A 27,180-nucleotide genomic window follows, 5' to 3' on the forward strand; every position below is an offset into this window, starting at 1 on the left:
TTGGAGTCTGACATTTGTTATTTTCTAAGTCCAACAAGAATTGCGGAGTGTAAAAGGGTGATTGATTCTTTTTAAAACCCAAAATGGGTTGAATTTTATCAGAGAAACTTCTTAACACTTCGTCTGATTCAGCTGAAACTAGCAAGAATTTTATCAGAGAAACTTCTTAACACTTCGTCTGATTCAGCTGAAACTAGCAAGACAAACATCTAATTCTAATGAACTTTTAAAAGTTGTGAGATCTGCAACAGAGAGTTGATGGCTATATCATTAAATTTATAATTAAGTTGAAATTCGCAAAAAAAACAATCTACATCAAACTTAAAAAGATAAGTTCAGATTTATAACAAAGATAATGTATCAATAACAAATTTAACATATGATGATTTATATAAATATAAGTATTAAAGTTGACTTTAACAAAAAAATTGAAAAAAAAAAATGAAATAAAAAATCTTAAATTTTTATATTCAGCTTAAAGAATATTAAAAAAAAACTTTATATATTAAAAAACGCATAAAAAGTGGTGCAAAAGTAATTCCGTTAACATTATAATTAATGCCAAATTTAATTGAATTAAACAGTTTGAAATGTAACTACAAAATCCATCAAAAGCACGTGGTCTGTTCCCTGCTTCCACAAACACGAAGACCGAATATATTCTTGCAATCTGTTACAGGATAACTGTAGCATGAAGCCATACCGATTCTATTCATAATACTGTATTTATTCACAAATATATCTCTTCTTACACTTCTTGATTGAATGAAGATGCCATCTTGATTTAATAGAATTAGAACAGCCATACATAAAACAAACTGATTACACAACATTATTTACTACTTATTACTTTTATATTACTATTATATACTATTACTACTATTTATTACTTTTATATTTACTATTATATACTACTTATTACTTTTTTCAAAATATTTGTCTTCCACCGCCTCTTCCACACCCTCTTGTGGTATGTCCAAATTTTCCACATGTTCCACATTGCAAAAGTCTTTTTTTACTGGCAGTAATTAGATGTGTCCTTATCATCAGCCTTCAGAAAATGTCATGTGTATTAATTTACAAAGACATTTGTCTGGCTTTACATTGTTCCTGATTTATAAGCCTTAATGTATTTATTCCAACTTTCGCTTGACTGCTCGGAGTACTTGGCAATCGTTGATCCACCTGTAATCATAAACAGTTCCCAGGCATGTGCACACATTTGATGCACGCTGGGGCTGAGCATAGCCCATGGAAATGTCTGTTTATGGAATATCATCAATCCATAACCAACTTCTTTAACTTTATCAAGATCAACTTTTTTGCTAACATCAGCATGCTGATTAATCCTAAGGAGTATATTGAACTTAGATAACAAAGTCGAGAAGCTATCTTGGTCTTCTGTTTTAAGAATTATGGAACAGATTGACTTTCTTTCTTTTGGACTAAAAAAACGATCTGCTATTGGTCCATTGTTAGTGTTACCACCACAAGAAGTAGAAGAATCAAGAAGCATTCCTGTTTTTTCACGTACGTTTTGAATAACTTTTTTTTTTGCTGTTTTTAGAGCAGTTTTCACCATTATGTCCTGCTCAGACCATGTATGGGTTTGTTGGCCCACAATGTGATATAAGATTTTCAGACAGTGGTCAAATGCACGTAGCTTTTGATGTAGAATGGCAAAAAATTTTACATCTAATTCTACTATAGGTTCATGGCATTGTCAGTACCTTTGTAAGAAATTTCGCCATTTTCTAGTCTTTTCTAAGTACTAAGCACATCATTGTAGTTTTTATCTATGGTGAACCCATGTAGTATACATACCAGATCATTGGCATCACTTCTTGAACATTTGCAGTAGTGACAAAAAGCTCCAGAATCACCCACCAATAAACCTACCATTTTGCCATCAACCATACTAATCTCTGTTTTTACAAATATTTGTAAACCATTTTTTGAAAGAATAGGCTGAGTTTCATTTTTAGCCAGTTGACTCAGAGTTGGTTTAAAATACTCCTTTACACTCTCCCTAGTTTCTTTCGCTTTCACAAGAATAACAGGCCTGGCAAAAATAATGGAGTTAGGGGTTGGATTAGTCCAGATTACTTGGTTTTTTGAATCTTTAATTTTAAGAGGACACCAAAAGGAACAAATATAATTTGTTCCCTTTAAAACTGCATCTTGAGGATAGGAAAACTGATGACGGTAGCTGTGGTTTCCAGATCCATCAAGTCCAAATTTACCCTCTACATGTATAGAATGATTTTCAGCACAAAACTCGGATATATCTAGTAGAGACTCAACAGTGTCTTTAATAACATTGTTCACAGGGGATAAAGTCTGCTTGTCGTCACTGCTTAATTCTTTTGGTAGCAAAGTACGTTTAAAGGTATTTACATCATTCTTTGTTGGCAACATTAGTTTTGGGAGAAGCTCAAGTCTCAGTTCCTTGGGAAATATATAAAATTTAAACGTACAATTATAAAAACAATTAACTACAACAGTATTTGATTGCATACCTTACCTGATATTTATTTATGGATAGATCCAAGTTGTGAATTAAAGCAGTTGCTTCCTGTACCAATATTGTTTGAAGTTTTACTTCTTCCACCTTCCCCCATCTTTTTCACATCTTTGGACAACTTCTTTTAAGTATTCTGATTTATCTTCTCCTTGTTCACTCGCATGTTTTTCCACAATATCCACAAAATCATCCAGAATTTTGTTATAGGTACGTTTTTCAGGTTGATCACTGAATTAAATGTTATTTTTTTATGAAAAGTAAAAATATAGCTACTGGGTGTCCCAAATAGCATGATGCTTAAGAAATTCAAATAAATGTCAACAGCTAAGCATTTACTTAGTCTTTTTGATTTCCGTCCACATTTAGCTTTCGGAGCTCCATCTTCTTCTACATCACCCCTGGATGATGACGACGCTGCAACAGGTAGATTTCCAGGCAGTATTATCCCAACTTCGTTTCTCCAAATTTTCAATTCGGCCACAAGTTTATTTTGTTTCAACTTTGAATATTTTTTTACGTCTTTCAAATTGCTTTAGAATTTTCTTGATGTTATCTTTTTCATCTTCTAAAGTTAGATTATGTCTCACTTTGATTGTTTTTAAAATTAGCTTTGATTTTTTTAATGAACTTAATTTGATGTTCAAGGTTAGTAAAATTTCTTCTAATTCTCCTTTTTTAATCAATAACATTTTATCGCACGTAATCAACAGGTATTCCTGAAAGTTGATTTTTATTATTACGCAACCTCGAATATAAAACTCGTAAGCAGGGCTGTGGAGTCGGAGTCGGAGTCGTGGAGTCGGAGTCGGAGTCGGAGCTCATTTTGGCTGGAGTCGGAGTCGGAGTCGGAAAAATTGTACCGACTCCGACTCCGGTTTAAAAAAAATTTTTCAAAGTTTCATAATTTTCATAAGGATTTTATAGATGTTACAAAACTACAAGTCCCAGGATGGTCTGAAAACTGTAGTATATCCAGACACAATGGGAATTGTAGTTTGCAACAACTGGAGGACAAGGAGTTTGACATGTTATTTTTAGGCCTTTAAAACAGTGATAAGCAATAGGTTATTTTGCTGCTTATCACTTAGAATCATATATCACCTCCCTTGCGCTCTCCTCTACCTTCCCTTAAACTAGATAACTTCATGATCCCCTAACTCCCGACTTAAATTGTCTGGCACTGCACAACATATTCTTAGTAGAAAGCTAGGCGTGCCACCAGCAAGCACCAAAGAGTTGCTCCACAAACAGAAAGACTGTAAGTATTCAATTAACTTTGTTTCTCTAGAGAGAGAGAATATTAGAAAATTAGTGATTGAAGAAGCTGTTAAACAAAAAGAAGAACTAAATGAATGTCTCAAGGGACGCTTCGTGTTTCTTAACAGAGTGAACTATTTTGCAATCAATCTTTAATTCTTTTTTGAAAAAAATGAAGCAGTTACCAAGACATTGGCAGTAAAAGACGCCAAAACTAATCACACCAGCGAATTTCTCCAGGTCTTAGTAGAAAAGATCCTTAAAGAATATGACCTTAAAGAAGAGCAAGTTCTTTTATGTTTAAAATATTGTCCAACTGACAATATTTCAAACATGATTTAGAAAAATTCATAATGTTATTAGCAACTGCATAAGAGTTTATTGCATAACAAGAGTTCAGAAAAGTTGTTTGTTCAGAAATTGTTTTCTTATAAATATTGTTTAAAGCACTAAGTGGTTGGATTATTTGTATCATAGTGATGAAATAGCCAATGTTAACATTTTACTACAGTTATTTGTTGTTACAAACAAATAACTGTAGTAAAACACACAACTATTTGTTGTTACAAATTAGTTACTTATGAAGGAGTCGGAGTCGGAGTCGGGAGTCGGAGTCGGAGTCGGTCCATGATAAAATCAAGGAGTCGGAGTCGGAGTCGGAACAGCAGCTTACCGACTCCACAACCCTGCTCGTAAGAACAAATAAAATTCAAATTTAAATTACTCAACTTCCGAGAATAACCGGACTGTGTAATTTTTACACATAAAAATAGAAACTCTACATTGTATGAAACATTTGAGTTTATTTGCGGCCTCCTGCGGCCTTTTTTTTCCTGTTACTTTGTTTTTAATAAAATTAATATATTTTCATATATTTTAGAATTTTTTTTGGCATAAACAAAGCTGCACAAAACAAATGTTTAAACTTCAATTTTTATTTTTATTGAAGTAATTCTCAAATTAAATACAATTTACAGACCAGGATAGAATTTTTTTTTTAAATTCATGCAGTCGATTTTGATGTATAGCGTTTCAAAGTTATTGATAAAACAGCATTGGTACAATTTTAAAACAAATATTTTGCGTCAACTTTTTCTTCAACTTCAAACAACTATAAAAACAAAATGGTTTGATGAATTTATAAATTTTTTTTTGCACTGACCTACATTTGTCCTAAACAACATAAATTTACTATTTAAAGTGAAAAAATAAAAGGTCAGAAAAGAATTTTTTTCATGTCCAGGGCACACTGTGAAGTGTTAGCAATTGGATGAGAGTTATAGTTGGCAGAAATTTTGGGAATTTCTTTAAATTGTATTGGGGTCTTACAACCCTTCGAACAAGGAAATTACGACTTTCTTGTTGAAGCAAAATTTTCCTAAAAGTGGCATGAAAATTTACGATAACAATTGATCAAATTTCTTTGACGCAATTCAGATCTTTCTGTAAGAAATCTTAAAGAACGAGGTTCTCTTGTGACACAGTTGTGTTTTATTTTAATACAACAGAAAATGCAGCGGCACCAGTTTTGTATTCTCTTCTTTTTTTAATGAATATATCGTCGTTGTTAAGGAAAAAATGAATTAATTATATTTTATATTTTAAAAAGAAAGACGCATTATTTTTTCTATGAAACCCTGGTTACTGTAGTGGTTGCTATGTTATTATTTACCTTGTTTAATATTATCAAACAACTATTTCAATATTTACCCATACTTTGCCAAGAGTTTTGAATTTTATAAGGGAAAAAAAGTTTGCATAATTAAAAAAATGACATTTTATTTCGTGAAGTTTTCTGTTCTAAAATTTTAACAAGGAAATAAAATTTCTCTAAAATTTGTCATTTATTTGTCAAGCTATTTAATTCCACTGTGGCTGTAGTTCGTTTGGGGGACGCGGAAAATGATAGAAGAGATATAAAAAGAGAAAATGCCAGGGAATCAATTATCTTCGCATAGGTTAATCAATAAAATGTATAAACTTTAAAAGTTCCAACGAGGACATTGACATCTTTTTATCAGGAGTTAATTTCAATTTAATTAAATTTAAAACCTCGCAAAATTTAAATCACAAGTTGTAAGAGTTTATCTAAAGATTTTAACGTTGCTTCAGCATCCTTGTGCATTTTGTTTTGTTTAGAATAGTTGAAAATTATTTTAAGGAGGAAGTTTAGCATCGATGCAGATGGGGGCATCGTAGTAGAGGTGAATGAAGTAGAAATGTTTTGAAAGGATTTTCTTTTAGATGTTTTTTATTTACTCGAAAGTTTTAATTGGCATAAATCTTTAAAAAAAATAATCAAAGTTTACAATAAATTATAAAAAAATGATAATAAATTATAACTTTGAAAATAGAGCGAAATACAGTTATAATTTAAAAGGCGTAATATGATTATAAAAAAGCTTTCAAAAAACTATCCATTACAATTTTTTATAATTTAAAAAAGTTTATCAAAAAAATGCTATAAAAAAAATATTTGCTTTACACGCTCAACTAATAATCACGTGTGTGTTTTGATAAAATCCGATGATTAGCTGTATTTACTTTTATTGGTTAAGTCTTATTAACCATTCTCTTGCATGCCAATATATCTATTGTAATTAATTCAAACACAAATTCTCAATAAATAAACCATTTGCGATATTTCTAATAAATAATGTCACCAATGTTACTTCCTGAATAATAATCTAATTCTTGAACGCTAACTTTTTGATTCGGTCTCGGTTCGTTGCTTCAAAAAAAAAGCAATAATTAGTCGCATTATTAGCGTAACAACTTTAATTGAAAAAATAACAACCTAACAAAACGTTCTTTTTTTTGAAACGAAAGTTGCGATGAGAAATGTTACAGTAAAACTGTTGTTGCAGTTTCCAGTTGAATTTTTGTTTGTTTGTTGTAGTCGTTGTTGTTGCTTTTAACTTTTCGGCCTGCTTTTCGCATGCAATATTGCTGACTATATTAGCCGCTCTGGGTTTGGTATTGGTACGTTATTCGCATTTACTTGGGTGGAATGAAGCTCCTCACGGTTTGGGCTATAAGTTCCTTCCATCCCACTTTTGTTCTTGCAATAACGAACCAATAAAAATATAACAATTCCAATAATAAAAACGCCTCCTAACCCAACACCAACACCAACACCAACAGATGAAACCATGTTGTCGTTGATCAGTTTCAAAGCGCATGTGTCAGCTACAATCAATGCCACGCATGCGCATTCGTGAGCTTTTACTATTGGTTGACTTTGATTATGTTATTGTTTTTTTTCTTTTTGAGTATTTTACTAATTTTCTTTGTTTAATTTTCAAAAGAAAGTTACGTCAAGTCTTATCATAACTGCTGATCTATAGAAATCGGATAAAGGTTTTAAAAAGCTATAATTCTAAACACCTGGATAACTTTGCTTGTAAAAGAAGAAATAGAAAAAGAAGAGAGGCAGTTTATTTGCTGAACCAGGAAATAGTTTTGAAAAATACAGTCGCAGTTCAATATAGAAAATAAAATATGTACTTCCTACCTCGCAAGTTCAAGCAAGATTTCTTAGATATCATAATATTTGACAAAATAAAAATCCTTTCTGTGAAAAAAAAAAAATCAACTTCGATTCAAAATTTATTTTATTCTATTTATATTAGTCTGTTTGTATTAGCCTGTTTTTATTAACCTATATTTATTAGCCTGTTTGCACTAGCTTATTTGCATTAGCCTGCTTTTTGAAATTGATATTGTCTTTTGAAAATTTGTTTCAAGAGTTTTCAATGATTTTCTAAGAAAAAACAATCTCAGTAAACCATATCATCAGACAAATTAACTACTGTTTTTCTGATTCATCTTACCGAACTCCATTCGAGAATTTCTGATTCATCTTACCAAACTTCATTCGAGAATTTCTGATTCATCTTAAATTTTCGAGAAATTTCTGGAAATAGTAAAATGAAAGAAAGATTCTATAGTGGGTTGCATTTGGTTGTAGATAATGTGGAGTCAACAGACTCTGACCTAATTAGGTCTTCTGGAATAAAAAAGAACCAATTCACAATTTTATTGCGTAAAAAAAAAAAAAAAAAAAATTATAAAAACTCTTTTTGTTACTTTAATGTCAGAGAAAAAAAAATTTTTATTACCTTTGTAAAAAAAAAAATTTGGTTTGACAACAGTTTCTTGAAATTCGTCAGAGTTTTGATTTTTTTATGAGCTACAACTTTTTTTACTTTTTTGTTTGAAAATGCAGCTTTCCCTTCGTTACAAACGCAATGAAATTTTTAAAGTTTCTTCTAAACCTTGTACTGTGATAAGCGTATAAAAATGGATTCATTGCAACTTTTGAGTGTAATAACCATCCAGAAAGTTCTGTAAGATGCTTATTAACTAAGTCTTTGCGAAACGAATTCATTATTAAAATTATTTCATATGGAGTCCAAGTTGCTAACAACACGATATATAATGCTAACAAGAACTTAAGTGCTTTTGTATCGCTTCGGTGAAAACTTTTTTTTAGTTCGATAGACAAATTTGTTGATACTTTATTCTTTGTTGACAAGTAACGTTGTTTTATTTCGTAGTATATTAAAACATTAAGAACTCCAACAATAAAGAAAGGAATTACAAATTCAATACACGACGTCACTATTGTAAATGGTACATTCTTAGCAAATTCTACGCCGCAATCACCTTCTTTTATAATGCTTTTTCCAGTCCAAGTGTTCCATCCTATTATTGCTGGCCCGTATAAAAGAAACGAGCAAACCCATGATATTCCAATTTGAAAGTGAGCGTGTTTCATTGCAATCTTAACAATGTAACGAGAACCTAATTTTAGCAGGAGCAGCCGGTCGAAACTGATTATTATGAGGATCCATATTGATTCCAATAAAAGAGTAAACTCTATCACAAAATATATCTTACAAAAAATATAACCAAAAGGCCAAGAGTAGGATCTCAGGGTGTACACGACCCAAAATACCATACTGCACAGACAGAGTAGCAAATCAGTCACGGCTAAGTTTAATATATACGTGTTGTAAACAGTGCGCAACTGCGTATCTAGAATGTACGCAGTGATCGTAAAAATATTTCCAATAATACCAAACAATATCAAAATGCATAGGATGAAGCCGTAAAGCACAACCGCATATACGGGAAAGAAAAACTCTTCTTTTTCATCAGCGGTAAAATTAGCCATCTTGTTAGCAGAGAAAATTTTAGTGTCAAATAACCCACCCAAAGTTTATTATTTTGCGGTAAACAGACTGTGGGTTTTGCAGCTTATCGTCGGTTCGTTGCAATACCATTGCATTCATCTATTACACTAAGCCAGCAAAAATGACAATCTATGTTGTTGTTGTAAATTAGGCTTTTGTATGTTGGTGTAAAAAAAAATAATAGAAACGCAAATTAGGCAAGCTTCATTGTTTAGAATTGCTTGATGATAATTAAAAAAAAAAAAAAAAAAAAAAAAAAAAAAAAAACGTTATATACTCTTAACGTAAAAACCTGTATATTACTTCTTTATTTGTTAATCTCTTAACGTAAAAACCTGTATATTACTTCTTTATTTGTTAAGGACTTAAAGTCCAATTGAAAAAAAAAAAACAAGAGACTTAAATAAAACAAAATAAAAAACGACCAAAGCAACAAAGCCACATGAAACTCGTGAAAAATGTTGTTAAATAAGTAACAATTAATTCCATTTTAAAAGTATTTTGATAAAAGAAAAAAACACGAGTTTAAAGTTGTTTTTTTTTTTAAAAAAAAAGACAAGTATTATACTTGTTTCATATACCTTTTAAGAAATTTAAAATCCAATATTAAACTTAAATGTCTATCAATGTAAGCTGAAATTACTAAGCGCATGCGTGTGTTTATAAGCAATTAGTTTCATTTTTTTCAAATCTTTATGACTCTTATCAACTTTGAACAAAATGCTAGAATAAACACTCATAAACGTCTAAGTAGAAGTAGACAAAGAAGGGAAGTGAGATTGGAAGGATCGTTTTTTTCTACGAAAGGTAAGGAAATACATGAAACTATTCAGCACAAAGAGTATTAAAAACATTGCGTTCGCAAAACAGTGATTATGCATCCAATTAGATTAAAAAACTCCCACGTTTCCACATCTTACTCTGAAATAAATTGAATTTTGGATTTACTTGCTTTCATCGCTTATTTATTCCATAAACGACAAAAAACGGAAAACTATTTTTGTTTTGTCGCCTGCAATGCCTTTGTTACTTTCCTTTATTGAGAAATTTGAACAAAAGAACTTTACGCTGTTGTAATATCTAAATATTCAATATTATCCAATTGCGTAATCTTTTTCTACATAATTATAATCGCTCTTAAAAGTATTGGCATTTTAACAACTGTCGACACGGTGCCGTCGACGGTGATTTCGACGGTGATGTAGACACGGTGTGTTACCTATGTCTCGACTAATAATTTCTTAGAATTCAAAAATAAATGTATTTTAAAGAAAGCTCAAATACAGCCAACGTAGTTAATAACAACAATTAGATATTGTCATTCAATTGTGTAAAACATACAAACAAGAAAAGTAGTTCTGTGTCGTGAAGGTGAAAATCATGTTACGTTTCCCTTACTGTTCATGTCACGTTTCTCTTATTTTTTTCAGAAGCGGCTTTTTTCTCACCCCTTTTATTCGAAATGAGGCTTTTTGTTGTTGTTGTTGATATGTTTTTTTAAATGCGCGAAAATAAATTATAAGCAAAGTTTTTTTTATTTACTTTTTATAAATTTAAAATTTTGGAGGGATGTAAGTAATTGACATAAACCTCCGAACCTTTTCTCCGAACTATTATACTTTGATTTTGATCCAGACATTGACAAAAAAGTTTTTAGATATTTAATTTTTTACTTGTTTGTAAAATAAAACTAATATATCAGATAGCTAAGTGTTAATTTTGTTTCAAGTAAAGTGCTGATAAATGGGGGGTTAAAGTGTTAAATAAAAAATGGGGGGTTAAAGTGTTAAATAAAAAAGTGAAAAGTTAATATTCCTAAAAATCATCAAAAAATACAGAAAACTATTTTATTAAGAAAAAAAGCAAAAAGAAATATATATATATATATATATATATATATATATATATATATATATATATATATATATATATATATATATATATATATATATAAATGATGATATATTATTCAACCTAATCACTCTCTTATTCAACATCATCAGGATGCACGTTAAAAATCATCTCTTACTCATGTTAAAGGTGATGAAAAAGATGATCGATTAAATACAATAAACTAATGAAACCCCCTAGCTGATTTTCAGCGAAGTTTCAAGCAAAGTTTTTTAAAATACATTATTCAAAAATAAATTATAGGTAAGTTAAGCCAAGAACAGCGTGTAAAACTTACTGAACTTTACTTTGGACTTCAGCGCTCTTTTGTTCTTAATAAAAGAGAAAACGTGCGACACTTTGACGAAAACCTTTGTAAAAACCTGAAATATTGGCCAACAAATATTCAACTAAATTATTTTGTCCACATTCGGGAACTGAAAATATAAGAGCCATTCATTAACGAGAGCTGCATCCTCTCAATGTAATGGTTTTGTGCAGAATAGCGTTAGAAAGGGTGCTTGGTCCGTACTTCTTCAGGATGATATTAGGAATATGGTTGATAACAGATATAGCCAAATGTTATGAAATCTTGTGTTTCCTGTTGTTGATAGTACACAGTTGGAATGTGGTGGTAGCAAGATGGAGCAATGACTAACTCAGGCTGGGAGACAGAATAATTTAGGAGAAAAAATATTTTCCAGAAATGCGGTTTTTTTTGTTGGTCTCTACGTTTCCCTGAACTGATGATCCCCCAGATTTCTTTTTTTATGGAAGTATTTGAAACAATGAGTGTTTAATAATAAACCCCAAACTTATGCATAGCTAAAGGGTAATATTCCTCAGAAAATGTGAATCATAAACAGAGTCACTTTGTAAGCAGTTGAGGAGAATGTCATAGAAGGAAGAGGTAGACTGTTCATAAAATAATGTTAAATCCATAGAATTAGCACTCTAAGAAAAAATCTCTGTCCATCTGAATCGCCCCAGTGTAAAAACATCCAAATTCAAAAATCCATCGAGACAAAAGGTTTTTTAAAAAATCTCTCTCACTCGGTTAAAACCTTGCTGATTTCCCGGAAACAGTTCCAACGTATTCCTCTCAACCTAGAAATGACCAAGAAAGCTGAAGTCAGTGTTGTTCTCGGATCTCAGTGGGGAGATGAAGGAAAAGGAAAAATTGTAGATGTACTAGCTGGAAGTGCTGATTTAGTTTGTAGATGTCAGGTGAGATGTCTTACATACATACATACATACATACATACATACATACATACATACATACATACATACATACATACATACATACATACATACATACATACATACATACATACATACATACATACATACATACATACATACATACATACATACATACATACATACATACATACATACATACATACATACATACATACATACATACATACATACATACATACATACATACATACATACATACATACATACATACATAAATACATACATACATACAGGTAAATATTTATCTATTGTTTAGGGTGGCAGTAATGCAGGACACACTGTTATTGTTGGTGAGCAAGAATACAAGTTTCAGTTAATTCCAAGGTAGCTACATGATTAATTGATAAATGTGTATCTCACTTTTTTTTATGAAGCTATTTTTTGCAGATTATGACGTAGTTGATATTATCAATAAGCAAAATTGTTAAACGATATACAATAGTCAACTATGGGGTTACCAAAATTGTTGTACAAATCTTTTTAAGTTAAGAAGGAACAAAGTTCCTCAACCTTATAATCTAAATAATGGTAATATCTCAGTTTTGGAAAGTTAGTGGTTTGTTTAATAGAAAATTCTCTGGATGTTCTCCAAAAACACTTGTTCAGGCATTTTTGAGCAAGCTTTTATTTTTTGATTTTAAAAATAAAACTGTAAAAAAGAGTTTGTTTTTTTTTCAACTTTGAAATTTAAAAAAATTTAAAAAAATTAAAAAAAAAAAAAAAAAAAAAAAAATGACATAATAAAAAAGACCAATAAAAAAATTAAAAAAATGACAACTTGACAACCTGATGTATGTATGTATGTATGTATGGTATGTATGTATGTATGTATGTATGTATGTATGTATGTATGTATGTATGTATGTATGTATGTATGTATGTATGTATGAATGTATGTATGTATGTATGTATGTATGTATGTATGTATGTATGTATGTATGTATGTATGTATGTATGTATGTATTTTTTAAAATTGAAATATATACCAACCACGAGGCATTTGTCCTTTCCATGTGGCATAAGATTCTTGATTATATATAAATATATATCCTGATCCATTATGCCTTTGTTTCAATGAAGTAGACCAATAGAATTATGGCTGGAAAATCCCCAAACCTATATATTGCCACCACCATGCTTAACAGTTGGCATTTGATCTAAGGAGCAAATTTTTCATCTTTCAGATGTCTCATGTATTTGATACCATTGCTATCTAATGTGCTAAACTTTGACTTGTCACTGAATGAGACTTTTGTTCATTCTTTTGAAGTGCAATGCAAATGATCTTTTGCAAATTTCATTTGGGCTGAGCAATTATTTAATAATATTAATGGTTTCTTGGCAGGACAATGACCAAACAAATGTTGATGCAGGCAATGTTTTTTATCTATGCTGCACTTAACAACATATTTATTGCTCAAAATGTTCTTTAATTTAACAACACTTCTGCAGGGATCTTGTTTTGATTTTCTTCCCAAAGTTCTGTATTGATGTTCTGTAGTTATCTTTGGCCTGCCTGGATGATGCTTGTTTTCAAGTGTCTTTTGGTCTCCATATTTCTTAACTAGTATGCTAGTTGTTGATCTAACCACATTATGAAGCCCAGAAATTTGCTTATAAGGAATCTTCTTTTCTGCAGCACGTATTATTAAATTTTTCTTTTCCCTTGAAGATTTCTTTGACTTTCCCTTTTTTTTTTAAGTTCTATTTCAGTTAAATATTATTTCCAGTAAATTAAATTTAATATAGATACATTTTTCTTAATGAAATTTTGAGTTTCTTAATGGGGCATGGAACTGTTTAAAACCTTTTGCATGGTTATGTTTTCAATAAATTTTGAATTTCTTCCTTCGATTGCGAGTTCATTTTCAGTGAAAAGTCAAAAAGCTAGGACAAAAAATTTAGTTGTTTATAAACTTTTTAAACTGTATGTTTGTATGTTTTGTGAAGTAAAGATGATTCATGAAATAGCTTCATATACCACACTATTTTATGTTTTGTGGTTTATTTAAGCTCTTATCGCTGCAACTGCACCATCTATAGATCTTAAAGCTATAGAAGAAAAGATAAAATATTCAAAATCTAATCTAAAAATCTTCAAAATCTAATCTTAAATTAGCAGAAGCTAATTAAATTAGTTTTTCATTGACTTAATAAAAAAGACATTACAAAAATTGGAATGGCTGAAAATCAGTTCATCTAAACTGGGACTTATTTCCAGGTTCTTTAAGAGTTTCTGAAAATCCGGTATTTTGATATCCGCCAGATTTGGTTTTTGGATTTTTAAAAACTGCTGGATAGCAGATGACCAATCAATAAAATTTTTACTATAATAAAAACAAAAATAAAGTATTAATTTAGTTTTTATAAATCTATATTCAATTTTAAGTAAAAAATGTTAAAAATACAACCACATTTAATGATTTGTCAGATAACCATGATTTGATTTTAGTGCAGAAATTAGCTGATATTGAAATTACCTACTCAGAATTGGTAGATGATAGCCTGATTGAACAAATACCATCAAATAGTTTTTCCAAATTTTCAGTTTGTTTTCCAGTATTGCATATAATGTAAACTCTTGTTATATATTCCTAATATGGATTTGGTTATCCCTGATTTGTGATTCCCTTGATACTGAGTTTTGTATAACTTTTTCTAGTTCATCTTACATAGTCATTTCTTTTTCTTCAACAGAAACTATTTCACTGTTATTTTCTGTTTTGTAAATATTATTGGAAAAAACTTTTTGCATTATTTTGTTTGCCAAATGTAATTCATTTTTTGATGGAATATGCAATTAATCATTCAATGATTTCAGTAGAATCATTAAGTTCTTATTTGTGCGTACAACAATTCTTTTTTGCAAGTTTCCCATTAACGTTTTACGTATTTCACTGTCAGAATGATGAGGTTTATCATAAACATGATTATTGCATCTGCTGATGACAAAGAAGTATCTTGTCTACTAAGTTTCTACAGCTAATGTTATTGGTTTGAGAGTATTACCAAATCACATAAAAGGTCAAAATTTACTTCTGCCATTTTATTTAACTCAAGAAGAGATTCAGTAGTATATTCTCAAACTTTTATAAAACACTCAACCATATTAATTAATGAGTTCAATCAAGTTTGAGCTCAAAAGAATTCCTTCTCCTCCCCCTAGTTTAATCTTGTCTTGCAAAATATGATTTTTAATGGTTGATTTTCTAAAAAAAAAAACAATTTTGCATGTGTTTGATGTTTTCTTGAATATTTAATGCATTTTCAAATTCAACTTTTGATAGACCAACATCATTAGCTTCATCTTCATCTTCAAAACAATCTTCTCTATCACTATCAATATTCAATATTGCATTACTATTATCATCGCTGTATAAATCATTTTGTGTATGTTCCAATTCAAATATTTGTTTTTTTTATAAAATGTGTTGCAAACAGCTAAATCTATGCCATGGTTGAAACATAACTGGTAAATGACAGGGCTCTCTTTACCATACTTAATCATCATAGGAGCACCTTCACGAGTAACTGCAACAATATCTTTCTTAAAAGAAATGTTTAAATTTTCTAAATGAGTTTTAATTGGATCAACTAAGTTAGATGCGGAACAAGATCCAAAAATTTTCACTAACCCAAGATTATACGGTTCTTTTTCTTTAGCATCATTTTAATTGATTTTAACATAGTGTTTCATCAAAATACTTGTGCATTTGTCAAGTGTAATACTGAATCTTCTATTACTCTTCAGCTTTTCAATTAATATTGTACTTAGTTGAGCCTTTTTTTCTTTATAACTTTTATGAATAAGTCCCATAACTTTGGATTTACTTTTTGGCAGATGATTGGTACATTTTACTATTGACTCTCATAAATTAGATCTCATAATTGCTCTTATTGAAATTCCATCGACAACAGCTAGTTTAGCCATAATTTCTTGTTGGCTACAATGTGCCATGAAATCAAACATTGTTTTATGTTTTTTCACCACTGGCTCACCATTGTCGCCATCTTCATGGCTTGACTTACTTAGCATAATTGCATGAACCGTTTTTATGTGGTTATAATTGCACTAGTTGAACCATTACATGTAAGTAATTATATGTATAGAGACATAATTGTAAATATCTAGGGAATATAAAATATAATTTGTATATAAATTATGTTTAATTTCACTAAGAGATGATAAGACAATTGTTTTTAATGTGAAACTGCAATATCATTTATGTTTAGCAAATTTTGAATTCGAAATTTAAATCTTGAATGCTCAAGAAATTTTGATTTTTAAAAAGTTAGTTAATGGATATTGAATACATTTAATGGTTATCAGATACATATGAAGAAAACCGCAGGTTTTCTTCATATGGTTTTTTTGTTTCAGAATTCCTAATATATATATATACAAATTTTTTATATTTAAAATGCATAGAAAATAATTTTTACTAGCCTCTCCCCCCAACACTAACCTCACAAATATATACATGATTTTAAATGGATAGGACCAACCATTCCCATCATCTTTTGTAAAAAATAAAGCAATTATCTAAAATCAGATATATCAAGCTTCAAAAAAAACTCTCATGTCATTTTTGAAATATTTGTAAGTGACTCATTCCCTTCTATATGTGCAAAAATTACAAATTTTTGTATTTTCAGACTTCTGTGACCAGCAATAAGAGAACCTATAAAAAAACTTTCGGCGTTCATCAGCCATTATGTATATCGTTACTTAAAAACCGGTTTTTAAATAACGATATACACAATGGCTGATGAATGCTGAAAGGCATGAAGCTCAGAGTTCCATAAAAAGGTGTTTTTATTCATTTTATATAAATAAATAAATATTGGTCTATTATTCAATAATATCGAGCACTCTCAAACGCACAAGAGTATTTATATTTTTATACTATAATAATACATTATCTATTTTGTGTGTGTGTGTGTGTGTGTGTGTGTGTGTGTGTGTGTGTGTGTGTGTGTGTGTGTGTGTGTGTGTGTGTGTGTGTGTGTGTGTGTGTGTGTGTGTGTGTGTGTGTGTGTGTGTAACCCAAGTTTACATATACATTTGTGTTCCATTAAAGTAGTATATTTAATTTTTTAGTGGAATCATCAATGAGTCTGTTACAGTAATTATTGGTAGGTAAATCTCTTGTTAACAGTTGTTTTTTTTAAAGTAGCAATTTTACTATTGAAGAAAAGCATTATTCTTTATCACAATAATCTTTCAGATTCAAAGAAAATATTTTGTTATGATTTCATGTCATAACAAAAGTAGTCTAGTAGTCTAATATCCATTTTATTACTCAATGTAGTCTGAAGTTATAGTATTCTAGGTTATCCTAATGAAAACATTTTACTCTTGAAAATTCAAATAGTTATTTAAACTTGTAAAAGATTATAAAAATCTTTCTCCAAATCAGATTTTCAATTGCTTTGTATATTCTTAATCCTTAAATGCATAATTTTTTTTAAAAACATCAGAATGAATTATAAACATGTATTTTGATGTTCATTTTAAAAAATTATAAAAATAATATTTTAAAGTCATAGTTTATTTTTAAAAAAAAACATGTTGCATATCTGCAACATTAAGCATCAAAATCTAATTTTATTGAGAAAAAGGGTAATTTTTAAAACAGTTGTTTTTCTTATTGTAGCCAGATGCACCCCACATTTCTCACATAAAGTTAGTGCATATCCTTTGCGTTTAGGAAATTAGTAGTTGCAGTAGTTGCATTAGTAGTTGCAGAAGCTCCAAGATCTGGTTGATCTACCTCTATCTTTTTGTTTTCTTGACTAGAATAAACTTCAAATCTATAGGCAAATCCACTAACTCCACAAAGCACAAGTAATTTAAAGCCCCACCTGAATGGTTTCATGGGAATATAAAGCTTTAAAAGATAACTAACTTTTGTGGAATATAAATATTCATTTACTGAAGTTGAGCTTCTAGAGGAACCATAGAGCTTTTTACATTGAGATGATCAATACGTGTAATTTTGGTAAAATACAATGGCCTAATTTTGTGTAGTCTATCATGAGAAGGATTTCCTTGAGGTTATTAGTTATATTCAGTCTTATCGTTGAAATGAATAAACTGGCGAATTTGCTCAAATATATTAACTGTCATACAGTTTACAATGCTAATTTTAAACTGGGGACCAATAAGATTGCACATTAGGTAATTGTAATACTGACATATAATTAATGCCAATATATAATATATAGATTTAGCTTTAATGGCTTACTAATGTTAGTCTGTATCAAGTATAAATTTGATTAATCTACATTTGCAGCAACTCATCTGAAAAAAAGTGCTGAAAATATTAATAGATTGAACACATGTCAAGAAATTCACTTGGAAGACTATCATTCCCATAAAATTTAAGCTGATTGTCTGTCAAGATTAATTTCTTATTTTTCAACATTATCTGCATTTTTTTTTTTTTTTTTGCTGACTTTTTTATTTAGATTGAGATAGACACTTTTTCAGTATAAGTATTTTGCTTTTCTTCTTTTTTTGAACTTCATCATGCTCATCTTCATCATGCTTATCTTCATTGTGCTCATCTTCATTGTGCTCATCTTCGTCCAATATTTGTAAGTCTTCATCAAATAAACATTGAACATATAAGAGAATCCACATCATAAACATCTTCATCTTCACTAATTTCACTTCAATGGTCAATAAAGTATTGTAAATCCTCCTCACTTAACAGCTTTCTTTTACTTTTGTTTGACAAAACTTTAGATGAAAAATATAACAAAAATATTTTGATTTGTTAACTTAATTTACACACAATACATATATAAGACAACATTAATTTAGCATTACTCATAAATAAACAAAAAAAAAAAAACAAAAAAAAAAAAGATAGTCCAACAAAAAAAGATTAGAATGCATAAAGTAGCATTTCTGTAACATACAAATTTAATATCAATACTAGCATTAACATAACAACAAATAAGTTTTAAAATTAATACCAACAATTCATAACAACAAATAAGTTTTAAAATTAATACCAACTTTTAGAAAAACAAATATAATTTTATTTGTATATAGATGAACGTATTTTATATGTTTTACATATGAACTAAAACATCTCTTGCGCAGTGGTTTTAGAAATGTTAGTAACATGAGTATGCGCACAATTTAGTATAACTATGTGTCAATGCGGCAACACTATGTATTGTTTATAAAATGATTTTAAAACTTTTGTATATGTGTTAAATAAGTATGTTGCATTTCTGCAACACTATGCAATTAAGGGACACAAGAAAAAAATTTAAATTTTTTTTACCAATCTTACTAATTTTTACACAATTCTTAGAGAATATTCTAATATTTATGATTTATTACTGTTACTTAGGAAATGGAGTTGTCCTGCATGTTCCAACTTTATTGAGGGAAATTGAAAACAATTCATCGAAAGGTATTTTAAATATGATGGGAAGAATGAAGATTTCAGATCGAACACATTTAGGTAAATTAATCTAATTCTTTTAAAATAGTTATTCATTAATTTAGTAAATTAGAGCTTTTCTGATAGATTGCAAGTAATTTTGAATGAAATGTTTTCTAGATTGGAAGTTTTTGACACATCCTACAAATTTTATACTCATAAGCACCCACTGATAAGACCTTTTATAAAAATGTTTTGGCTTTGTTTTGCAATTTCAATTTACCTCACCTAGGCAGAGCATGCTTAAATTTTTTTACTTAGAATAGAAGCGAGTCTTACCATAATAGTTCTAAAAACTTTTAAGAAAAATAAAGTTTACTAAATTGGTAGTAAAATTGTGTTATATATAATTTAAATCCTTTTTTAAAATTGTTTGTAAACCCCTCAGCTGCTGCCATTTGTGCAAGTTGGCTAGCTTTTTTTAGTGAGGAATTGCAATATTATTGCAACAAGTTTTTCTTTAAGTTTTTGATCAACATCAACAGATTGATGGTTTGCTTGAGAATCTGAGGTATAATTCAAGGTGAGAAATGTTTTTTTAACATTTAAAAAAACATCTTTGTAGATAATTTGTCCTTAAAAAAATTTTTATTTCAGTCAACTGTTATTGGTATAAACGATAATAGTAAAGACAATATCATTTTTAGATATTTTTATATGAGTTTTTTTGATGAGTGGTTTAATAAGATCTGGACCAAAAGCAGTTTTTTTAACTAAGCTATGATCTAAACCACCAACAATGGGATTGTTAACAAAATGTCTGGTATGCTCAACTTACTAAGTTCATAAAAGCAATGCTAAATAATGATTGCAATATTTATACATCAGGTTGTGTCATGACAACAGCCTCTTTATCAACAATTTATAATAGGGTAAAAGAAACATAAGGTGAAATATTTGAAAAAATCAAATGTACTTGATGTATTGAAGTTAAAAAAAACTTATGACAAGGTCAGTAATGAATCAGGTAAATATTCTGCAGTTTAAGTATCTATTTTAAAATTAAAAAAAAAAAACAATTAAAAATTTTTTTGTATCACTCAATTGATCTAATCAAAAAGTAAAATTCATCTTCTCAGAGAGTTAAAAGAAGTTTCCTGACACATACTTATATGTAGTTTATCTCCTTACTGCTAACTATATAAATCTGCATTACAAACACTGGGGAATAACAAATTGAATGAACTGGCTTCTTTAGCGTCTTATTGGAAACCATCTAAAAGTAACTAATTACAGCCTTTAAACCTATCTATTGATAAGAAACAATAGATTTTGGAGCAACAGTAGCTCTATTGAGATCGTTATTAAATGTATTAAGATTTGCAGAGAGATAACTTTGAACAAAAAATGAGCAATATAAGAAAACTAAAGATTTTAATAAGAATGATAAAGTAAATTCCATCTTTACTCCAGTTAATTCTGGATAGATATTTGTAGCATAAGGTTTTAACAGATTTTTTTCAACTTTCTTTTATTTCAGTTTTTTCATTTCTTAAAAGTTTTTATAACTTATTATATGCACCTTTTAAAAGTAATGCTTTAGTGACTTATTGTATAATTTTCCTGAAAATGAAGTTTAGCCCATCGTTTCACACAAGTAGTGCTAATAAAGTTAACGCTAAATAAAGTTAACTTATGCTTAAGTTAAACTTTATGGTTTTTTTTGTTTGTTTTTTTTTTCAGAGAGAAATTATTATTAAATTAATTCTTTATCTGATTGACTTTTATCATATTTAGCCTTGGTACCACTAAGAAAGGTGTATTGACTTTTATAATTATTTAGTCTTGGTACCACGAAGAGAGGAATTGGACCAGCCTATGCTACAAAGGCAAGTTTTACAATAATTTATTGACAGTATTACACAAACATAATGTTTTATCCGGAGCTTTCTCCGATAGCAATCTTTGTGCTTACTTTTTTATCCATTTTTGAAAATTTGCTCAAATTTTTAAAGTGTGAGGTTTTACAATTTTTCTGTTTTTTTTTTTATCTGTAACTTAATCATTTGTAACTGTTTTTTTTAAACATCAAAAATTAAAAATAAATGTTGAAATATAAATAATAAAGATTTTTTAAAAATATATTTGTTAATTAAATTTTATGCTATAATATTTTTTAGGCATTAAGAAATTCTATCAGAGTTTCTGACTTGGTTGGTGATTTTGAGAAATTTACAAATCTGTATGTTTTGGTTATTGTAAAACAAAACTAATACAATTTTTAGTCACTCAGAGTTAAAAAAGGGTTTTTTTTTTTTTTTTTTGTTTGAAAATTTTTTAAGATCTACTGCAAAAGAGTTGCAATTGAAGAAAGTCTTTGTGTAGAATAAAAGACTCTCAGATATATTTTATTAAACTTAAATTTCTGTTTATTATTTTTTTGAATTTTATTGATTTTATTAATTTTTTGTTTAAAATCTTTTTGTTTGTTTATTTTTTATCTTTTCTTAGTACTTTTAGTTGTTTTATTTTGTAACTTTAAAATGAAATTTTTTATTTATTTAGTTTTAAGGATTTGTCAGCATATCATCAACGATTGTATGTACTTTTTATTTACGTTTTATTTACATTAAAACCTTTTGGTTTTTTATTCATTGTCATCTGAATCTGATTTAGTTAAATTGAATTACTAAAAAAAAGTTTTTTTTCAAAAATTTTTGTTAGGTTTCCAGATCTTGATATCAATATAGAGAGTGAAATCAAGAGGTATAAGGTAAGTTTTGCAGGGATGTATGTGTAAATACACTGATTATTATTTTGCTTTCAATTATTTTCATGTATAATAAGCAATTGTTGTCTTGTTTTAAGCAGTTACTGTGGATGATGTAAAACTTCTTTAAACATGATTTTTGTTTATGTGTTTTTATAAAGGAGTATGCAGAAATACTGAGACCAATGACAGTAGATACAATTCCATTAATTTATGATGAAATTAAAAAAGGTTCAAATATTCTCGTAGAAGGTGCAAATGCTACTATGCTTGATATTGACTTTGGTATGGTATCATGACAATTTGCTTATTTTATATATATATATATATATATATATATATATATATATATATATATATATATATATATATATATATATATATATATATTATATTTATATTTATATTTATATTTACTACTTTGTCTCTCTACTTATTATGACTGCTCATCCTTATAAGCTAAACAAAGTTTTGCTTGTCAAATAAATGTTCATTTTTTGGTTTTCACATTATAAATGTTTGTGTAAATTACCCTCAAAAAAGTTCATGTCTTTCAGTGTCACACAATATTTATAAATTATTTTTATGGTATTATATAAAGTATATTAATGATAATTAATATTTTAATTACAAGATTGAAATCTTTTCAGAGCTTTGCAAAACACAAATTTTACAATCTAAATTTTGATTCATCAATTTCTTTAATGATTTAACCAGCCAAAAAATTGATCCAATTTTGCCATTGAGAAAAAGCTTATATAAAAAGCTATAGAATCAATCTAACTGTAATGCTCTCTGTTCTTTCTGATCTCTTCATCTGCTACTTTAATTATGCAGTCTGTCAAAACCTTTAGATTTTAAGTTTGAAGGGCCTTTTTTATATTATACCCTAGTACAACTGATCCTATTTACTAATATTTCTAACTTGTATAGGCTCTAGGACATTTTGTCTTAATTTTTCTTTGTGTTGTCATTATTGAGTAATGAATCCTGCTTGTTAATTATCTGTTTTAAAGACCTAAAAAAAAAGCTTTGATAATAATCTTCAAACACTAACATAAAATAATGAGTATTTGCAAATAAATAGTTGTTTACTCCATTAAAAAAAATGCTTTGAGGTTTCTTTGATTTTTTCACCCAATCTCAATTAAAAATATGTTTTGAGGTTTCTTTCATTATTTAACTCAATTTTTTTTTTTTACTCAATGATGCTTGTGATATTGAAATTGAACGGTGTGTAGTTTATAAGCTTTAAAATATATTTCTATTGCTCAATTTAAATTCCAGAATTTGATGCAAAGAATTGTTTTTTAAAGGTTATTTCATCATTAAAAGATGTTTTGTTGTTGTAAATACTAGGTTTTAAATAATGCCCAACCCTTTTGAATAATTTAAAACATTTGTTAACAAATTTCTTTCTTTTAGGCACATATCCCTATGTAACATCATCCAACTGTGGTATTGGTGGCGTGATTACAGGTCTTGGTATGCCTGCTACTGCAATTCAAAATGTTTATGGTGTTGTTAAGGCTTATACTACTCGAGTTGGTGGTGGTATTCTGCCCACTGAATTATTTGATGCATGTTTTTTTTTTTCTTTTTTAATGTTTATTACATAGATTGCTAATTAAATTATTTTAGCATATAGATTCTTATAAAAGTATACAGCTATTCACGAAAGCTTAAACTATTGCAGAATTTTCAAATCTAATCTTCGGTTTTTCTTGAATAAAAATCTAACGGAAATAGATATCAAAATAATTATTTTTCCAATTTGTTAAATAGGTTATTTGTTAATAGAATAAAAAAAAGTAGGTTTTGACTCATTACCGTTTACTCAGAAATTTCATTAAAAGGTAGGTGATCCAAATTAAGAGGTTTCACAAAAGTTTAAACGATTTTATTTAGGATCAATTATTTGCTAATTAATTGATAAATCCGCTGCGAAATTTTTTTTCGCAGCGAATTTATCAATTAGTTAGCAAATAATTAAGTAGTTTTTCAATCAAAAAATTCATCACAAACTTAATCAGGCAGCTTTTAATTCATTAAAAATCAACTTGAAATATTGTAAATTTCAAATTAACTTAAATTGCGTGCAAATGGGTCGAAAATCAGTTTCTAGTGACATCTAATGGCAAGTTATTGGTATGGCAAGGACAAATAATCACACAACTGTTCAAATAGGCAAAATACTTCACGTTTCTGAATATTGCGTTAGAAAAACCATCAAAACCTGGGAACTTACCAAGGATGTCTCCGACATTCCGCGTACTGGAAGACCATCCAAGCTCAGCAATGGTGACAAAAATGGTTTATTCAGAATGAGCAGAGAAAACCCCAGACTCAGCTACAATAAGCTAGCACAAATCTTCGAGTCAAAAAATAATCCAAAAGTTAGCAGAGAGCTCGTGAGATGAACATTGTTGGACTAAGGTATTGGAACGTATATAGCTGCTAGAAAACCTATTCTTTCAATCACGGATAAACATAAACAACGAGTGTGGTCCAAAGAAAGGCTGGACTGGTCTGTAGAACAGTGGGCAAAAGTTATTTGGAGTGATGAAGCTAATTTTCAAGTTGTAAACCGCAAGGGAAGAATTTATGTCAAAAGATTTGCAACTGAGAAATATTCAGACAGGTTTTTGCAACATTGTCGACAAGGCGGTGGAGGTTTGGTTGGCATCTGGGGATGTTTTTCTCACAAAGGTATAGGCTTCTGTGACCTGTATGAAGGCCGAATTAATCAATACACCTACAAGAACACATTGGAAACGTGTTTAATTCCATCAATCAGACACTTGTATGGCAGAAGCAAGCACTTCATCTTTCAACAAGACGGGGCTTCAGCTCATACAGCACACTCAATCAAAGAATATTTTTTGAAAAAAAAGTTCAATGTGATGCCCTGGTGCCCTAGATCACCAGATCTCAACCCAATTGAAAATATTAGGTCTTGGATCGACAATCAACTGACATACCATGAAATTCAATCAACTTAGCATTTAAAGCAACTTTTGAATGAGTACTGGCTGGAGGTATCTCGCGTGATGTGCATGAAATTAGTTGAATCAATGCATAAACGAGTTTATCTTTGCTATAAAAACAAATGAGGACACTTCAAATATTAATTTGGCTTTTTTTTTCATTTTTTTTTCGAATGTTGCAATTCGTTTAAACTTTTGTGCTACTTATTTTTCCTATAAGATTTTTTGTAATAGCTTTTTTCTAACTAAATGTTAAAATTTTTATAACATGTTCATGTTCATTTTAAAGCTAATTACTTTTTCTTTAACAAATAAAAAAAATTAAGTCGATATCATTTTACAGTTTTTCTTTATTAAACAAAAATCAAACATACTTGATAAAAGTTCTGCAATCGTTTAAACTTTCGTGAATAGCTGTATATAATAACAGTTAAAAAATAAAGTTTATGACAATAGGAGACTGGGCATCTTCTTCAAACAGTGGGTAATGAAGTAGGAACAAATACTGGACGAACAAGACGATGTGGTTGGTTGGATTTAGTGGTTGTTAAGTATACGCAAATGATAAATGGATATACAGCGTATGTTTATCATTTAAAATACAAATTAAATGTCTTAGATAGGTTCATAAAAATAGTACATTTTAAAATGTTGTTCTCAAAATTTATATTTTTGTTTAGTTTAGCTTTGACAAAAATTGATGTTTTGGACAGTCTGAAAGAATTAAAGGTAGCTGTTGGATACAAATTAGATGGGGTGCTTTTGCCATCTTTTCCAGGTCAGTTACAAATTATATAGATATTTTTATCAAAATTTTTAAAAGAAATAAAGTACTTTTTTTATGTTCAAACATTTAAAATATTGATAAATGTTAATTTAAGTTAATTTTTCTAAATTTTGTTTCAAATTAAATATACATTCTTTTTATCAATCATTAAAATTTTCTCTTACTATGTGATTTTAAATTATCATTTAAGAGAATGCTTTAAGCTACTAAGTTAGTTATTTATTTATTAATTAATTTTCTAGCCGATCTCAGTATCCTTGAAAAAGTAGAGGTTGTATATGAAACTCTACCAGGTTGGAATCAAAGCTTAAAAGATATTCGTAAGTTTGAAGATTTGCCAGATAATGCCCAGAAGTATGTTAAATTTATAGAAGATTTCGTTGGTGCACCAGGTTTGTTTTTTTAATGTTGGCGTTCTACTTTTTTATAAACTATTTTAGAAATTAGAGGTCTTTTAGCTACCATTTGTAACATTGTGAAATTTTATGAATTAATATAACTTGATTACAATTTCTCTTTTGTAGTTAAATGGGTGAGCGTTGGAAAATCTCGTGATGCTATTATGGAGGTGTTTTAGTGGCCTTTTTTATTTTAAAAGATTTAAAAAATGTTTTTTTATGATTACTATTTTATAACATTCAATAACTTTTTTTTTTTTTAGGAAGTGAACTATTTAATTTATTTATGTTTTGTTAGCATTTGATAATAATATAAACAATAACAGATTTTAAAATTTTGCAATCATTTTGAGTTGTTTCTCATTGTTTTTACTTTAAAAGTGAAATTGAAATTTTAATCTCATAAAAGTTAATGTCATAAAATTTGATGTCAGAGAATTTTTTTATCTTTATCTCAATGATTTTGTTAATTTAATTGTTTACTGTTTTAAGTTAAAAAAAAATTTTTATTTTTTTATACTTAAAATTTTTTGTGCAAATTTTTGTTTGCTTATTTTAATTTTAAAGTTTTTGAGTTATTTGCAACATTTAAACTTATTTGCAAATGAAAGTTTTTCAATGTATTTTGATGAAGTTAATTTCAAGTTCAAAGTTATTGATGAAATTGATCAGGATTATTGATTCTTTTAACAAATAAAAA

The 27,180-nt window shown here is 28.8% G+C and overlaps 2 protein-coding genes and 1 pseudogene across 3 annotated transcripts; 1 reads left to right on the forward strand and 2 right to left on the reverse strand.

Annotated features, from left to right (window-relative positions):
- Positions 1-1,046: 1,046 nt before the first annotated feature.
- Positions 1,047-3,213, reverse strand: LOC149889443 (uncharacterized; annotated as a pseudogene).
- Positions 3,214-6,003: 2,790 nt separating this feature from the next.
- On the reverse strand, positions 6,004-9,131 carry LOC145182922 (histamine H3 receptor-like). Of its 2 annotated transcripts, none has more exons than XM_090083709.1 (2): positions 7,903-9,131; positions 6,004-7,697 (listed from the first exon to the last, which is right to left on the reverse strand). In XM_090083709.1, exon 1 carries the CDS (start codon positions 8,958-8,960, stop codon positions 7,986-7,988), a length of 975 nt encoding a protein of 324 aa, XP_089939835.1. In that variant the 5' UTR covers positions 8,961-9,131; the 3' UTR covers positions 6,004-7,697; positions 7,903-7,985. The 2 variants fall into 2 exon arrangements, with proteins under 2 accessions (XP_089939835.1, XP_089939836.1); XM_090083710.1 differs by having other exon boundaries at positions 6,154-7,790.
- A 2,773-nt stretch (positions 9,132-11,904) lies between these two features.
- On the forward strand, positions 11,905-27,144 carry LOC145182889 (adenylosuccinate synthetase-like). Its single transcript, XM_090083708.1, has 15 exons — positions 11,905-12,096; positions 12,392-12,459; positions 17,237-17,271; positions 19,506-19,619; positions 20,064-20,121; positions 21,382-21,427; positions 21,719-21,780; positions 22,104-22,136; positions 22,263-22,311; positions 22,470-22,593; positions 23,734-23,888; positions 25,752-25,876; positions 25,976-26,073; positions 26,325-26,474; positions 26,607-27,144. Exons 1-15 carry the CDS (start codon positions 11,983-11,985, stop codon positions 26,657-26,659), a joined length of 1,284 nt encoding a protein of 427 aa, XP_089939834.1. The 5' UTR covers positions 11,905-11,982; the 3' UTR covers positions 26,660-27,144.
- Positions 27,145-27,180: the final 36 nt, after the last annotated feature.

Source organism: Hydra viridissima, unplaced genomic scaffold (assembly GCF_058129835.1).
Source record: "Hydra viridissima isolate aposymbiotic clone 2 unplaced genomic scaffold, HvirCarnegie_v1 scaffold_4, whole genome shotgun sequence".
NCBI classification, from domain to species: Eukaryota; Metazoa; Cnidaria; class Hydrozoa; order Anthoathecata; family Hydridae; genus Hydra; species Hydra viridissima.

What these genes read in the sequence shown, in the direction of transcription:
- LOC145182922 (XM_090083709.1), bottom strand. Translation starts at nt 8,960, where the DNA reads ATGGCTAATTTTACCGCTGATGAAAAAGAAGAGTTTTTCTTTCCCGTA.
- LOC145182889 (XM_090083708.1), top strand. Translation starts at nt 11,983, where the DNA reads ATGACCAAGAAAGCTGAAGTCAGTGTTGTTCTCGGATCTCAGTGGGGA. An exon ending in TCAGCATATCATCAACGATT is followed by an intron (nt 22,137 to 22,262) that starts GTATGTACTTTT and finishes AATTTTTGTTAG; the next exon opens with GTTTCCAGATCTTGATATCA. An exon ending in TGCCCACTGAATTATTTGAT is followed by an intron (nt 23,889 to 25,751) that starts GCATGTTTTTTT and finishes TTATGACAATAG; the next exon opens with GAGACTGGGCATCTTCTTCA.